This window comes from Schistocerca serialis, chromosome 3 (assembly GCF_023864345.2).
Source record: "Schistocerca serialis cubense isolate TAMUIC-IGC-003099 chromosome 3, iqSchSeri2.2, whole genome shotgun sequence".
In the NCBI taxonomy this organism is placed as follows: domain Eukaryota; kingdom Metazoa; phylum Arthropoda; class Insecta; order Orthoptera; family Acrididae; genus Schistocerca; species Schistocerca serialis.
The window spans coordinates 496198513-496216454 of record NC_064640.1 but is presented as its reverse complement, the minus strand read 5'-3'; the positions used below and the strand labels follow the sequence as shown (position 1 = coordinate 496216454).

The following is a 17942-nucleotide window of genomic DNA, read 5'->3' as shown; positions in this document are numbered from 1 at the left end:
CATAAATTATCTGGGAGTACGCATTAGGAGTGATTTAAAATGGAATGATCATATAATGTTGATCGTAGGTAAAGCAGATGCCAGACAGATTCATTGGAAGAATCCTAAGGAAATGCAATCCGAAAACAAAGGAAGTAGGTTACAGTACGCTTGTTCGCCCACTGTTTGAATACTGCTCAGCAGTGTGGGATCCGTACCAGATAGGGTTGATAGAAGATATAGAGAAGATCCAACGGAGAGCAGCGCGCTTCGTTACAGGATCATTTAGTAATCGCGAAAGCGTTACTGAGATGATAGGTAAACTCCAGTGGAAGACTCTGCAGGAGAGACGCTCAGTAGCTCGGTACGGGCTCTTGTCAAAGTTTCGAGAACATACCTTCACCGAAGAGTCAAGCAGTATATTGCTCCCTCCTACGTATATCTCGCGAAGAGACCATGAGGATAAAATCAGAGAGATTAGAGCCCACACAGAGGCATACCGACAATCCTTCGTTCCACGAACAATACGAGACTGGAATAGAAGGGAGAACCGATAGAGGTACTCAAGGTACCCTCCGCCACACACCGTCAGGTGGCTTGCCGAGTATGGATGTAGATGTAGATGTAGAAATTTCTCTTCTCTCCAGTTATATTCAATACCTCCTCATTAGTTATGTGATCTACCCATCTAATCTTCAGCATTCTTGTGTAGCACCACATTTCGAAGGCTTCTATTCTCTCCTTGTCTAAACTATTTATCGTCCACGTTTCACTTCCTTACATGGCTACACTCCATACAAATACTTTCAGAAACGACTTCCTGACACTTAAATCTACACTCGATGTTAACAAATTTCTCTTCTTCAGAAACGCTTTCCTTGCCATTGCCAGTCTACATTTTATATCCTCTCTACTTCGAGCATCCTTAGTTATTTTTCTGCCCAAATAGCGAAACTCGTCTACTACTTTAAGTGTCTCAGTTCCTAATCTAATTCCCTCAGCATCGCCTGATTTAATTCGACTACTTTCCATTATCTTCGTTTTGCTTTTGTTGATGTTCATCTTATATTCTCCTTTCAAGACACTGTCCATTCCGTTCAACTGCTCTTCCAGGTCCTTTGCTGCCTCTGACAGAATTGCAATGACATCGCCGAACCTCAAAGTTTATGGTTCTTCTCCGTGGATTTCAATTCCTACTCCGAATTTTTCTTTTTTTTTTTTTTACCTTCACTGCTTGCTCAATATACAGATTGAATAACATCGGGGATAGGCCACAACACTGTCTCACTCCTTTCCCAACGACTGCTTCCCTTTCATGCCCCTCGACTCTTGTAACTGCCATTTGGTTTCTGTACAAATTGTAAATAGTCTTTCGCTCCCTGTATTTTACCCCTGCCATCTTCAGAATTTGAAAGAGAGTATTCTAATCAACATCGTCAAAAGCTTTCTCTAAGTCTACAAATGATAGAAACGTAGGTTTGCCTTTCCTTAATCTATTTTCTAAGATAAGTCGTAGGGTCAGTATTGCCTCACATGTTCCAACATTTCTACGGAATCCAAACTGATCTTCCCCGAGGTCGGCTTCTACCAGTTTTTCCATTAGTCTGTAACATTACACGTATCAAATCGGTGATTGCTGTGTCTTCAGTCAGTTTTTATTATACTGCGACTTTGTTATAAAGTTGATAAAGGCTATAAACTATCGAAAAGTTTTTAAGCTTGTCAGGTGGAGGTAAAGAGTGAGAAATTGTTGAGGACGACAAGGAAAGTGATAATGAAGATAGGAAACGCAATTATGGAAATTACGACGGAAGCTACTTAGATTTTGGTTTCACGTGCGCTGTTGTTAACAGTAAATAGCGTCCACAGTGTTTTTAATGTTTGAAAGTATTTTCTGTTGAATTAGGAAATTAGGAAATTAAAAGGTCATTTATAAAGCATTCACAAGAATGAGATGGTCAAACCAAGAGAATATTTTTCTAGAAAACGTAGTCGAATGAAAGAAAAAAATCAACATTTTTAAGAAGGCAAAAACTTCGACTGAAGCACTTCTAGCGTACTACAATGTAGCTTACCGAGTAGCAAAATGCAAGGAATCCCATACGATTGCAGAATAACTAATTCTGCCGTGTGCTATTGACATGGTGTCCATTGTGCTTGGAGGGTTCATAACAAAACAGCTTTTGCCGATTACTTTCTCTGACACTACAGTTAGTTGTCTAATTCAATATTTAGAAGAAGATCTTCCTAAACTAATTACAGAAGAAATTAGAGGGAGGGATTTTGATCTGCAGCTTGATGAGGCCATTGATAACAATAGAGATGTTCATTTGATTTGCTGTAAGCGATTTGATGATGAATAAAGTAACGAAGTGATGGAAAATCTTTTTTTCTGCTAGGAAATAAATGCAGGTAGGACAGGCTAAGACTTTTTAGAAATAATGGGCAATTTGATGTTAGAAAATCAAATTAACTGGGCTCACTATCGTTGCATCATCCATAGAGAAGCACGTCTTCGCAACTTTTGAGTGTTGATCTAAATCAAGTGGCGCAAACCGACATCAGGAAGCTAGACTTTTTAGATAAATGTGTCACAATATTGGAGCTGAACGTAAATATCTCTTATCTTACACCAGCTCTCTTTGGCTTTCCATGGGAAATATACTATCGCACCTTTTTCAACTCAGGCGAGAAGTCTGTTCATACCTGGAACAACGAACTATACCGAAAAAATGAGTGGTCAGTGAGACAGAATGTTAATCTTAAGGGCCCAGGTTCGATTCTCGCCTGGGTCGGAGATTTTCTCCGCTCAGGGACTGGGTGTTGTGTTGTCCTAATCATCATCATTTCATCCCCATCGACGTGCAAGTCGCCAAATTGGCGTCAAATCGAAAGACTTGCACCCGGCGAACGGTCTACCCGACCGGAGGCCCTAGTCAAACGACATTTAAATTTATTTTTACGTATAAGGAACATAATTTCAATAAATTACAATTAATGTAATGTGAAATATGCATACGACATACCACGTAGCCTTCTTGATAAAAAGCATGTTTTTTTGTTAGAGCGGAGATAGCGTAAGCGAGGGAAAAACGAGTTTCATTTATACGGTTATTACATCGTAAGTTCCTAAAATAACAGAGATAAATGTGTGATCTAATTACAGCTACCTTGAACGTAAGCCGCAATTATGACAAGATGTTTCGTACATTTTTCACTTAACATTTATCAGCATAAGAAATACATATTCGTATTCGTTTAATTTCAAGGAAATTTATTGCACTGTTCCTTTTGAACAGAAAGGAATAAAAAAGGTTGTGCCTGTTCCCTCCGGTTCCAATTCATGGAAGCAGGTCATGAATTTCTCACGTCGCAACAGGACTTTTTAGCTCTATGACAGTTTCCTACCAAGCATCTCTCCTTTTGTTCAGCATTTTGTACTGCGTATATCTTGGATCCTATAAGAACCTGTGATATCTATATTCCTCTATTAACAATATTACAGTCTCTGCTGACCACTTCATCGCTCACGCAACTTACTTTCAATAATAAAAACAGTACGCATTAAAAACAGCAGACGAATGCTCAATGTGCTTTGGGCGCCGATGCTAAGAGCACGCGAACTCATATGATGATACGCGGAAATATCAACATCTAGCGCAACACGAGCGAGCACCTGCGAATGCTAACGGAATACGATTGAATGCTGTCTGCTCGCTCTCGCCTATCATTTACACTAAAAAGAATGCCGTTTCGCTGATGCGATTCACAGTGGCTTGCAGAATATGGATGTAGATGTAAAGGTTATGCCAGTGAATAATGTGGTGCTTCCTAAATAACATTTAAGGGAAATAAATGTTTCCCTTAGTTCGTGCTCTCGATATGAACTACAGCGAAGTTTGCCAGCCATTCAGTTCAGTACTATTATGCCATATTGTGCTTAGACCATTTAGATTTTGTAACAATAGTTCAGTCAGTATAGTAGTTGTCTTCTTAAATATGTGGAAATATTCCAGAAAACACTTAAAATACAGGAAACCTGAAAGAAGATGCTCGTATTGTGATTGTACTGATTATATGTGCGGGTAAAGAAAGCTACTTAGAATATATGGTATACTTATCTCTAATGCGGAAGATTCTTCCATATGGGAAATCTTAGCTTTGAAATATCAAAGGCCCACAGAACCGCAACAACAGAGCAATTTATTGTGATTTACGTTCTGTATTATGTGGAGTAAACAATAAATGGTATTTTGATTGATAAAGGATATCAGGATGCGTATTGTGATCGAGAAAAACAAATGAAACACGATTTACATAAATAAATAGTAAATATTTGAATATTTTCACAACACAATGACATATTACACAATGTTTTGACATGTGCAGTATAAAAGTGATAATCCCAAACGAGCGATAACAGTTCATATCCTTTAAGTCCAAATTTTTAGAAAGGCTTTCTAAAATTTATTTCGAATGAATTCCTGTTAATCGACGCAAATAATTACTTGAAACATATAAAAACTGTAGGGACTAAATGCGTTAATTATACACACATATTTGAGTTAAAATATTGATATGTGTACTCATGATGTTGACTTATCCAATTGAAAACGTTGTTTAACAAAAATACACATACACTCTGAGGTGTAAATCGTGCAGAGCAAACATCCCCTATGCTCCTAGTTTCTAGTTGTTACGCTCAGATAATATATAGCCATGAGAGAAGAAGCTACACAACTGTTAAAAATACCTTCATTTTGAGGTAATTTTCGTAAATATACTTTCTACATATTTTTAAAAATAACATCACAGTAGTTTAGTTACAGCTCATTTAAGCAACACAGATTTGCAGGAAAGATTTCCTTCCTTCTAGGGGTCTAGGAAGACACACACACGATGTGCTGTCGTAGCGGCTTTGTGGTGATCTGTTCAGTGACGAGTTATGTGTCGCAGTCTAAACAGCAGCTGAATATCGAATTCCGTTACAGTGCTCTTAAGCGAATGAATAATGTCACTCATTAGCACAACATTCAACGTGTACACACAATTATTCCGAAGCAAGTTCAGGGCTGACTTCAAGGAATTACAAATATTTTGCACTTGGTATATTGATGGGATTAAACGGCTTTAAATTCTCGGCAAGTGTATGTTGACAGAAGGTAACTTTGTACTAGAAACACGAGGGGCTTTCCTTAAGAGTATATAAGTTGTTTTCATGAAGAAACCTATGGAAGAAATAGCTACGATTACGACATTACGATTTTTAAATCACTGGGATGGCGGTGATCGTCGCGTTGTAAAATAACTGTACGAACATTTCACCCGCGATGTCGATCTAACGAAATCCCTTTATATATTGTGGCAAGTATTCCGACCAGCGATAAGTCACAAAACGCGGCCTGCTGGCCGCATCTGTAGCAGTACTCGACAAGCAATGTCCATTTCCACTCCATCGAATCCAATTAAACATTGTAATCAGGTGTAACACTTCTGATCTATTCTGCCAGCACAGCCCAACAAACGGAGTTGCCCTACACGAGTGGTGAGGCTACATAGCATTTCTAGTTACTTCAGTTACCACTCTTTAGTTCAGTCTGAATGCCACACGCGCATCGGATGCACTGTGAAAGAGCGAGCGATAACGTTGCCTGCAGCTTCTCAACAAATAATTGTTGTCACTTGAACATGACAGAAAAAGTTGTGAGCGGCTACTTCGTCGCCAGTATGAGAGTGAGAAGAACTGTCCTGCTGCGGAGTCGCAGAGAAGCAGACGTCATTTGTTTGTGAGTTGTCCCACGTATACGGAGGCTCAATGTGAGCGCCTGTCTCTCAGAGCTGGGTAGTCTTCACACGCATCCACCGCGCTCAGACAGCCACACACGCGCAAACAAGTCCACATTTCTTAGCCGACGGTGTGCAGCCTGAGGCGATGGGAGATTCGGTGGCGTAGGCGCGTTAGCTCTGGTCGATGAAGGCCCTGTTTCGAAGCTCGCTGGTCGTATAACCCGCCTGCACCGCCGCCTTGGGCTGTTCGTAGAAGCTGTTGCTGTTGTTGTTGCTGGAACTGTTGCTGGAACTGTTGCTGTTGCACACGGGTTTTGTATGGTTCGACTCCACCACCTGAAACAATACATACGAAATTTTTACATTATTTGAGAAAGTAATTCGTGTAAAATTAGAAAACACTCCAATAGTCCGTTTGGCTGTGCGACCGACCAGATGCTACAAACGGATGATTCCTCATAAGCGGAACCTACGAAGAAAAAGGCTTGATATCAAAATTGGAAACAGTGGAAATGTTATCTCGTTACACCGCAAGCAACGCATTGCTATCTTCAGCAGAAATTCGATATCTACTAGTACCTAAAGACCACCTCTAGGCTTTTCATTAGATTACAGCCTTCAGCAATACTCATCCATGTTGTTCCTGCTTGTTTTCCAATGTTATCTATCTACCATCAATTATGTAGTAGGCTCAGTCTTTTGTTATCTCTTGGAATCCAGCAACGAACTTACTTCATCCGTTAGACAGACTACAAGTCCCGCCTACGTTCATTCCATTTTCTCTGCCTTTACAGTTACATCTAGTCTGTCCCCTGACCAATTTGTTTGTTTCCTGTCTCTCCTGTCTCCCAAGATGCTACTTTGCACATTAAAAATCGATGTTTCACTGTCTTAAGTCAAAAATGGTAATAAGAGTGGAGTTCAATAAGTAATGCTTTTTTCTCGGCCAATTTAGCTTGAAAAAAAAATGCAAAATTTCTTGTGGGACGTCGTGAATATTCCCGCTTCAGGCCCTACTGTTTCATGAAGTTCGGGCAGGTGGCGTCGGTTTACGTAGCTTCCAAAATGGCATCTGTGACAGAGGTGTTTTCCAATCAGAGAGCTTTCATTTGTGTCTTCTGGCGGAAAACTAGAGCATCGCAGGTATTGATAGGAACTTGCAGAATGTCTACGGAGACCTGGCAGTGAACAAAAGCACTGTGTGTTGTTGGGCCATGGCGTGTGTCATCATCGCAACGAGGTTGTGCGTATCTGTCCAATCTCCCGCTTGCCGGCCGGCTGCGCACACCTGTGATTCCTGCAATGTTGGAACGTGCGGACACACTCATTCGAGATGATCTGCAGATCACAGTCAGACACCTCGCTGTTTAACTGGACGTCTCTGTTGGTAGTGCTGACACACTCGTCCACCAGTTGGGATACTCAAACGACTGTGCCCACTGTGTTTGTCGCCGCCTACACACATTTCGACTTCCACCTGTATGGCCCAAAGAAAGATGCACTCCACGGGATGCAGTACGTGGATGATGGGGAGGTTATTGATGCAGCAAGACGTTAGCTCCGACGTCGATCAGTAGAGCGGTACCATGTTGGTAAACAGGTTCTCCCACTAAGGTGACGTAAGGACGTCACATTGAAAAATGGTTCAAATGGCTCTGAGCACTATGGGACTTAACATCTGTGGTCATCAGTCCCCTAGAACGTAGAACTACTTAAACCTAACTAACCTAAGGACATCACACACATCCATGCCCGAGGCAGGATTCGAACCTGCGACCGTAGCAGTCGCGCGGTTCCGGACTGAGCGCCTAGAACCGCGAGACCACCGCGGCCGGCGTCACATTCAACAAAGGTAATGTTGAAAAATGGGGTTTTGTGGCCCAAAGAGTGCGGAATAATATGGTGTGCTGGAATCCTACATAAGACCAACCTAGTTTCAGAACAAAACTGTTGCATTAGTTATCGAACACCTCTCGTAAAAATAGATCACAAATTTTCCTTCTACAGTAGGAGGGATTGCTACGTTAAGCAGGTTAAGCTGTAGTTTAAGACTGATTTGTGACATTTATTTCGTACACTAGATTATGTGGGGAAGTAGCTTCACACGTACTAGAATCTAGTAATGTTATATGCTAATACTGTAGAAACCTATAATGAGTGACGGTATAATAATTGAATAAAGTTAAAAATAGTTTTCATTATCATCCTATTTACTTTTGTTTGTATCAGTATATTTTCAAAGACTGTGAAAGTCTTTCAGTTCTACTGGAGTTACAACAAACCGCATATGTTAGAAAGAACAGCGGAACAAAAGAATCTTGTCAGCCTCTCCCAAAAGGTAATTTTATGAAGAAAGGGAAAGGATGTCTACTCTTGCCTTCGTTTCTTAGCGCTATCTTGTTACATCTCCGTAAGACACACAAGGGGAGGAAGGAATAGCGAGGTCACGTAGTTCATGATTTCTCACAAACCACAACTTGTGTTTCTGTGTTTACTTTCATGTTCGAGGCCCAAAGAGAGAGCTGTCTCGAGATAGCGTAGATTCAAATTACTGACAGCTAGACTTTATGATAGTGATGATATGTGTAAAAAAAGAACATCGAAACGTTTAAGAATAATTTTTTTATTGAGTCTTGTTTATTCAATCATATGATACTGCTTCGCTGTTATGGTAAAAGCACTCTCAGTATTTGCTAACGAAGATTTTATTTTGCTATGCAGCTTGATATATTTGTAAGCTTATAAGTAAATATGTAAACATTCCCAGTACGATAGAAGGAAGGTTAGAGTTTAACTTCCCGTCGACAGTGAGATCGTCAGAGACGGAGCACAAGCTCTTTTTAGGGAAAGATTGGGATAGAAATAGACCGTGCCCTTTCAAAGTAACCATCCGGTAATTTACCTTAAGTGAGTTAAGAAAATCACGGGAAACCTAAATGTGGATGGTCGCACGAGGATTTGTACCGTCGTCCTAATACGTGTACAGTCTGATAACCACTCCTCTACCTCGCTCGGTATTCCACTACTGGGCAGCGGTGGGGGAGGGGGGGCATGTGAATCAGTCGTGTAGAGACAATAAAGGACGAACATCCTGTCTACCAAGAGGTCGTAGAAATGGAAAATGAGAACCCATTTCCTTAGCAGAGATTCAGCTTCACACGTAGATGGCGGAGTGAGACAGCCAGCCATAAAGCGGCAAATGGCAATGAGCACTATGGGACTCAACTGCTGTGGTCATCAGTCCCCTAGAACTTAGAACTATTTAAACCTAACTAACCTAAGGACAGCACACAACACCCAGCCATCACGAGGCAGAGAAAATCCCTGACCCCGCCGGGAATCGAACCCGGAAACCCGGGCGTGGGAAGCGAGAACGCTACCGCACGGCCACGAGATGCGGGCATAAAGCGGCCAAAAGGGTGGGAGGGAGGGAGAGACGCTCATGTAGGGAAGACAGTGAAAGAACAGTGCTATTGTCATCTGTATTTTGGATTCAAGTAACTGCGTCATTTCGGTGGGAAGTACTCACAAATGAGATATTGTGGAATTAAAGTGTTATTAGTGTCACGTAAAAGTAATTTTTAAAAATATTTTCCTACTGCAAGTAGCGGGTACTTGCGTATATAAACAGGTGTTGCTAATACAGGTAAGGAATGGAACAAAATGGACAGCAGCTGTGCTTTCTACCACATTCTACAAGGAGCCTTGAAGAGCATCGATATGGCCGATAGACAGGAAATTCTGCTGGAGGAATTGCGTTCCGAGCCGTCCTTGTTCTCCAGAGCGCACAAACTCGTTTCGCAACGCGGGCGGCGGGCACGATCCGACCGGTTCCGCTTACCTACGAGCCAAAGCATCTCTAGTCCTGATACAGGTGACTTTTCCACGTGTCCGCGGGGACTTTCCGACGTCGATTTTCTGTTTACGTCGCAGTGCGGAGCGCAGGCTGCCTCTAACCGAACCGCGAGCAGAGTGACGGGTGAACGACACGTCAGCGGCAGGTGTTTACCATCAGCAGTTCACTCCGGTGTCTGCTCTCGCTGCACCCTGAGACGGACTGTAGACAGTATGCTAATCACGAACGAAGAATCCGATTTCATGTTGTTCAGTATGAAATGCAGAACGAGCTGGCGTGCTTCCAAATCATTCCAGATTTTCTTTTCCCTATTCACGATGGAGTAATCAGCATTTAACGTCTACACAGTCCCTACAACACAACAGTATTTGTTGAATAAATGTTATTGTTCCCATTGCAATGAAATTATGATATGTGAAAGTTTCCACTGAGCTAAAAAATCTCAGAATACGATGTCTTGTTCCAAATGCAACTGTCCTAAAAGTTTCTTCGTACAACCATATTCAAACGATATGAAATGAATAAAAGAATTATTATTGAAAACCCAAGCATTATTCGCTTTCTCGTGATTCCACTATTGAATCGTGTAAGCACGTAAAGTCAGACAGTATGGGACTGAGGCTACACTCCACTTTGTCTCTACGGATTTTAAGGGCATCTAAGGTGCAAAGTTTAAAGTATTTTACACGTATCTTTTCACTACTGTTACTTATAGCTTCATTAGTAAGAAGGTAATTCTGCGAACGCGGCCGCCTCCCTCTATCATTGACAGAGCTGGCATACTCTGTCATTTTTATTTCTCGCATTTTTATCTGTAGCTACAGGAATGGCTGCTCAGTTAACACTCAACTTTGGTAAATATACGTAAATGCCGTCTTGCTGTCACATAGAAGTTGGTGCATTATGTTGCAATTCATTGCGATATGACAATACGAGAGAAATCGTACCGCATCAGTTAACACCACAACGTATATTACTATCACTTTTAATACTGTCGAGATGAATTGGGTGTAGTTTAATTATGTTCTGTCTTAGATTGCCGTTTCCTAAACTGATCGTCGCTGTTCTCGGAAGGTAAAGACAACAATATCATGCATCGTAGTGAGGCTTTTGCGCAGTAATCTTCCCGTAATGAGACAAAATATGGGCAACATTTCGTGAATGACTGACTCTCGACGTCCTTCGGGGCATGTTTGGCAACTCCGGCCAGCGTTGCGTCATTTCTCTGTGATAGCCCTAATTGCTTATGCAAGGATCTACCGGCAGCGACGCCAGAACAACAGAAAGTGGTATGTCGCAAGCACACCGTGACCTCGCCTGCAGAAACTCTCTTCGCCTATGCACCATTGATACTAAGCTCCCATTCGTATTGCGTAACTTATTGTCAACACCGCAAGCGCAGAAACATCAAACATAGTAGATTTATGAAAACTCGTCATACATACAGGTTTGCGGTGGTCATTCTCACAAGAACACGCCGAGTCACTTCTCGTGCTTCCTTTCCAGAGCTATGACGGCTTCACTTCATCTGTGCAGGCGGTAAGAAGACTGGCACATATGTGCACGTCTCCAGTCTCCTCCCAACGGCCCACTACTTCAGAGTTCGAAGATAAGCAAACTGGCTTGCCTACTACGTCAAGGAACTTGACGTTTAACGCAGAGTCAAGTAAAAATATTCAAAACTGTGGTTTTTATTTCCTTATTTATCTTTCCTCAGCTTGACAAATCGAAGGGAAAAGTGCGACAGTGATGCAATCGACAAAATGGATACGTGCTCTGACGTCACGCTCTTAGATGCCAGTTTCACATTCGCCCACATGCGATTTTACCACTCATTTGTTGTGTTACTGATATCACAAAATTTCACACTGGCCACTCCGTTTTCTTGTTCACATCGCGCGTGCCGTAGCCTCACATCAGTCCTTACTTGCTGACTAGTTGCAATGGCACTGTTTAACGGCGGCTTTTCATGCTGTTAACTGGCCGGGGTGTCATATTCATTCTTGCGTCATTTACGCCTTAACAAACAATGATAAAGAGAAATGAACTCCTCAAAAGTAGCAAAGTAGTAACAGAAACAAAAGATATTATACTAAATTAACATGCCAAAGTTATACAATTTTCTCCTTTTATACGACACCCGGAAAAATTGGCTGACAGATTTACACCTCAGATCGAGACATGTTTTTTCGCCTCTGATGTCACTTCCTTCCCAGCGTATTATTCAAAATGAGATTTATTAATGTTCAGCTGTTCTGAGCGTTGTTACGTATTTCGAGGTCGTCGCTGTTATTTGTTCCTCCGCGGGGCAGCTGTTTTCACTGATGGTCAGTGTCTTGTCTGGCTCAGTTCAACGAAGGTATGGGAGTAATCAGCTGTACCCTTTTTTGAAGGAACCGACATGGTATTCGTCTCATAGGATTTGGGGAATCCACGAATAAACTAAATCTGGACTGTCATACGGATATTCGGATTTCACTGCTCCAGAATTCGATAAATTCTTAGGTAAGAACTTAGGTATATGACAGGTTTCATGACAGTGTAACATAGGAACAAAATTACATTTTACTACCGTTAATGCGTATTGACGTAGGGAAAGTTCTAGATCTTGGTTTCAAAAAGGATGCTAGAAATCCATTACCCAATAACAGAATTGCACATCTCATTTCTCACTTCTAAAAATTTAAGTACAAAATAGCTGAAATCCGACGAGAGACCAGGGATTTTGCTTGGACTCACGTGAAAAATACCTAAAAACTAATTTATTGTGAACAATAAAGTTCAAGGCACAAACTTATTCAGCCCAAACGTCCAGTCACAGATCGAAATCCCCAGGCTCAGGCGATGAGGGATTGGTCTAAATAATGCAGCACAAATAGTACATTTAACATTATTCTGGTCAACTGTTTGATTACTGTGGAATAGTCGTCTAATCTTTTTCCCACCCCTCCTTGCACCTCCTCTTCCTCCCCCTCCATAGTCTGCTGAAACACGGAGAAAAGTTTCACCGTTTACTTTTCTTCTAAAATACTAGGAGCCACTAGAAGGCAGTGTTTACTCTGACAACACGACATTATACGACAGTTCAATTTCTCACCTTCTTCAGTGGTTTCCTCTTGTAGGCCTGCTTGTAGAAGTCGGAAAACAGGAAGTAGAACATCACTGCGTGCATTCCGATCCACCAGACGAAGGCGCGTGGGTAGTCGCAATCGATGAAGAGCAGCTGGAAGGCATGTACCATGACCAACACGAACTGCACCTGTTAAATTGTCAGAGGCTGTGTTAATGCAAATTCCATCAAGCTGCAAGTTGTGTGTCAGTTTCTTTTATATATGCTAACAGCAACTGTGAAGGCATTTACCTAAGATATACTTCCTGGTGTCTGACTGGATGGAAAATTCCAAATGTTTTCCAGACTATTTTGATAACTGACGTAGTTGTTTTCGTTTGGTGCTACAGACGGTTGTCTTAAAAGAACTAGCTTCCTGGTTACAAATTAAGCAGTGAGCACGGCTAAGATTATTGTCGGCAGCACCTACCGGAAACGACTTCATCAGTTGCCTTGAATAATCCGCAAAAAAAATGGAATCGCTACCTCGTCTGGACATCTGGAAACTTATCTTCTACCAATTACTCCAAGAAAACCTCTAAAAGCCTTTATATCTATCTTTTACACTGTGTCATTCTTGTTTTGTTGTTCAGCTAACAAATATTGGCCCATTTTTAAATGATGTTTGGAGCTCGCTATAAACATTTTAATTTACTGCTTTGTATTATTTAGGAAAATCAACATGGCGATTTGGCTTTTTTAAAACAATAGATATCTAGCGATGTTGTTACAGTTTATTCTTACAAGTAAATGGAAAATTGTGAAACCATTATTTTTGATCTGTCATTAACCAATTCACCATTATTCAAAGATAAAGAAGCTACTTCGACGCAAAAAGTTTTACTTACTAGTTATCAGATAAGCGACTCATCACCTTGCTAAAATCAGTACCCATACATATTTCAGGCTAGGGGTTTCAGAGTGTTCTGTATCTTTTGTCTGTCTGATGACTTCAGCGTTTCTGCATTTAACATAGCAAGAATACTCACTGCATTTCCAATTTAAGGTTGTCAACATGAGGACAGAGAGGAAAGGACCAAACCTTAACGCACGTGCTATAAGAAATATACGTGCTGCGCCAATTGCCACGCGTCAGTGCTCTGTGTGTTCTACTGACGGAGGCCAACAGCTTTTAAGGAATGAAGCGGTGCGTCATTGCTTTTCATTTGTATCACACTGTTTAGGGATGCAACTATCGTAAACAGTTTTGGAAGGCGTTGAATAATGTTTAACTCTGTTACAGTTTAAATACAAGCATCTACAACATGTTTAATTAAATACTCTTAAGGGTTTCATCATGAAAAATAGAATTCGACGTTTCGGCTGTTGCTTCTGACAGCCGTCGTTAGGTTGACTCGCACTCATTAAGGCAGCTTCCAACAAGAGCGAAAATGTTCTTAAATTATTTCATATGGTGATGCGGTCACATGTGCATAAAATTTTGTTGTTAATTTGACATCGACCGCGAAAAGCTACGATTTTTGAGACCTTCTCTCTAATAGGAGGAGAAAGACTGTTAAGAAGGTAGCGGTTTGAAACGAAAAAGATACTAAAACGAGTGTCTTGTCTGTGTGAGATACTGTGTTTTTCGATCTTTGCATGCTATGAAAGGAAAAAACTGTTAAAATTCATAGACTTATTTTCATTTCTCTTACACCAAAGCACTGACTAATAAGTAGTGGAAATTTGCGTATTAATGCATATAAATGTCACCTAACCCTCTGTTACTTTAGGGAAACAAATTACGTAACATTTTACTCTGATTATTCCATTTCTGCTGACTAAGAGATTAGCAACATTTACATCTGTTCGTTTATGCCACATTCATGTAACACTTTCTTTTATGAATGATGGACATGGGAAATGATTCGACAATAGTAACTCCTGCACAATATTTTAGACAAGCTTGTATTACAACTGCGTTGCGACACGCAAATACGGCATCGTACCTAATGTCTTTCACTCTCTTCAGTGACTATTAAGGTTAGGCGTGCAACATAAATGTATGCCTGTCCTTTACGATTATTACTTACCATCTGTAGGACGGTGAGGTATTTCTTCCACCAGAGGTAACGCTGGAATCGCGGTCCTAAGGCAGCCAGCAGGTAGTACGTGTACATGACGATATGCACAAACGTGTTGAGGAGTCCGAAAAATGTGCTGTGGCCACCTGCAACACAACATAAATTGGTTATTAATATTCTGTCATGAAGCTCGCTTGTGTGTGTGTGTGTGTGTGTGTGTGTGTGTGTGTGTGTGTGTGTGTGTGTGTGTGTGTGTGTGAACTTTTCAATCTTATTTATGTGCTTAGAGAGAGAGAGAGAGAGAGAGAGAGAGAGAGAGAGAGAGAGAGAGACTTGTATCTTTGGTATCTGATTCGTCTCTAGCACACTAACATGAAATAAACGTAGGCAGAGCAGTGCTGGGACCCTTGCCGTTCAAGTCGTATGTTAACGATCTGAGAGACGATGTTATTGGTAACCTCAGACTATCTGCAGATGTTGCAGATATATATGATGATGTACTATCTGATAAAAGCTTCATAAATATTCAATCAGATCTTGTTAAGATTTTGAAATTGTGGAAAGCTTTGTAACTTGCTTTAAATTTTCAGAAATTGAAAACTGTGCACTTCACAAAACACGAAACTTATTATCCTATGAGTATAGTATCAACGAGTTTCATTTGGAATCAGTCAACTCATACAAATACCTGGTAGTGGGGGTATGAAATGATTGAAATTGTGGAAAGCTTTGTAACTTGCTTTAAATTTTCAGAAATTGAAAACTGTGCACTTCACAAAACACGAAACTTATTATCCTATGAGTATAGTATCAACGAGTTTCATTTGGAATCAGTCAACTCATACAAATACCTGGTAGTGGGGGTATGAAATGATATGATGACACTCGGTCAGTCTAGGTTGAGCAGATGACAAACTTCGGCCGGCCGTGGTGGTCGTGCGGTTCTAGGCGCTGCAGTCCGGAACCGCGGGACTGCTACAATCGCAGGTTCGAATCCTGCCTCTGGCATGGATGTGTGTGATGTCCTTAGGTTAGTTAGGTTTAAGTATTTCTAAGTTCTAGGGGACTGATGACCTAAGATGTTAAGTCTCATAGTGCTCAGAGCCATTTTGACAAACTTCGGGTCACTGGTTAGATACTGGGAAGATGCAAACTGTTTATAAGGTTTAAAGAACTTTCCTGCTACCTGTCCTGTAGCACAACTGTAATGTGTGGGATCAATGCCAGGTAGGATATTTAAGTCATACGAAGACGGGCAGTACGAATTTTCGCAGGTAGAGCGTCATGGAAAAGCCGAAAAATCTGAACTGGCACGCGCTAAAGATAGACAGTACGTATCCAGCCAAAGCCTACTTACTCAGCTTCACTGCGAAGACAAGGTTAGACTAAGCACAGAGCTCACAGAGGCATGTATGAGAGCGATCATTCTTTCTCCACATCATACGTGATTGGAACGTCAGGAAACCCTAATATGTAGTACTACGGAAAGTACCAGCTGCCAAACATTTCACAGTGGTATGCAGAGTATAGACGTTGATCTTAGGTACTGATATTTTTAAGCGGTGGCACTGACCACAGTTTCGTGGATGGTTCGTTCCTGCAGCAATCTAGAATAATTTTGCTTTGTTGCACATTTAAGATATTTTTCCGCTTCCCCTGTCCGCCGTGGCGTCAGAGATACCGTTTAGAAATTCACCTGTATGATGCAAGGAAACCTTAGTTCCAATTGGCTGAATAGTGTGTACCCAAATGATAAAAAAAAAGATCGTATGGCATTGTTTGCCAGGAGGCCCCATTCGGGGGAGTTCGGCCGCCGTATTGCAAATCCTTTTGTAGGTGACACCATATCAGCCACTTGCGAGTCAATGGTTTTATTGTGACAACATCGCTTGGCTGTTGTGTGTAAGAGAAAGAATGAATAATGAAATTCATTTGGGTATCTTACGGACACTGAGTGTCTTATTTATAGGTTTAGTTTGCCCTCATTCATTTTATACTTTAGACGTGATGTTTCCATTACTAATTGTGCTCTTGTGACTTACCATTTTCACAGTGTATAGTGACGCATTTCGAGTAAACCTTTACAACACGTACATGCTATATAAAGTTCAGACGACTGGGAAAAGAAAACAAATGCGCTTGCAAGATTCCATTCCTCAGACCCATGCTCGCGTTACTTTCATCTCTGACAGTAAACTTTACATTGTTCATCACAGATTATTCGGAAATTTCAACGTCATTTTCTGTGCTAATATTTAAAGCGGCATGGTATGTTCCCTTTAATTGAAATCAAGAGTTACGTTTAAGTGTACTAGGCATAAAATTTTTCCTTGAAAATTTTTTCATATTAATAACTTTAAAAAGAAAAATAAATTCTCACCAGGGGTGAATTTGACACCGAACCAGACACTCATGGGCATCACACCGTGATGTACCACGTGCAGCGTCGAAATCTGCTCGTTCTTCTTCCTCAGCACGAAGAAGATCTGAAATACATCACCTGAATGAGCATCTCTGTGAATGGAAACTTTATCTACGATAAACAGATGTGTACCATGAGCCCGTACGAAGAATCTGAAGTTTGTAAACAATAGGATACAATTACAAGTAAACATAGGTACAGTTGCAAGAAACTAGTCTGAATAATCAAAGTGTACTCACAGTGTCAAAGAATTCTGTGAACTTGGAGAAGTAGTACCACCAACACCCACGAGCTACCTGCAATTAGAAATTGATCTTGAGGCGAGACGATAAAAGGAAACACACAATTTTCTTTTACAACTGCGTTAATTTGTTAAACGTGTGCATGAACTGTAATAACTGTAAATATCTTGGAGGAATATTTAGCAATACGTTTTTGCTGTCATTAAAGTAATATGAATCAACGATTATTTAACATGATTTTTCTATTGTTACTGCACCTGGAATTGAAGAAAATAAATTATGCAAATATTTCGCACAAGGATACTTCATCTCCCTTTTTATGCTGTGCTCGTTTATCTAAGTAAGTTACAGTCTGAGAACTCCAAATTTGTCCAAAGGCTACATAGACTCAAAGCTCGGGGTCCAGATGTTTCTATAATGCTTTATCAACCACACAATATTTCTGTCTTTCTGCTCCTCGCATTTAAATATCGGGCTAAAATGAGGTCACTATCCGAGATCATAATTGACGCCTGGGAAACTT

The 17942-nt window shown here is 40.9% G+C and overlaps 1 protein-coding gene across 1 annotated transcript in view; it reads right to left on the bottom strand.

Annotated features, from left to right (window-relative positions):
- Positions 1–4291: 4291 nt before the first annotated feature.
- Positions 4292–17942, bottom strand: part of LOC126470384 (elongation of very long chain fatty acids protein AAEL008004-like) — a 79427-nt gene continuing 65776 nt past the window's right edge. The window contains exons 5-9 of the mRNA XM_050098214.1: positions 17417–17473; positions 17136–17241; positions 14765–14901; positions 12720–12881; positions 4292–6102 (exon numbers count right to left, since the gene is read on the bottom strand). Coding sequence (XP_049954171.1) covers positions 5938–6102; positions 12720–12881; positions 14765–14901; positions 17136–17241; positions 17417–17473 — 627 coding nt within the window. The 3' untranslated portion in view covers positions 4292–5937. The remainder of the gene's footprint in view (positions 6103–12719; positions 12882–14764; positions 14902–17135; positions 17242–17416; positions 17474–17942) is intronic.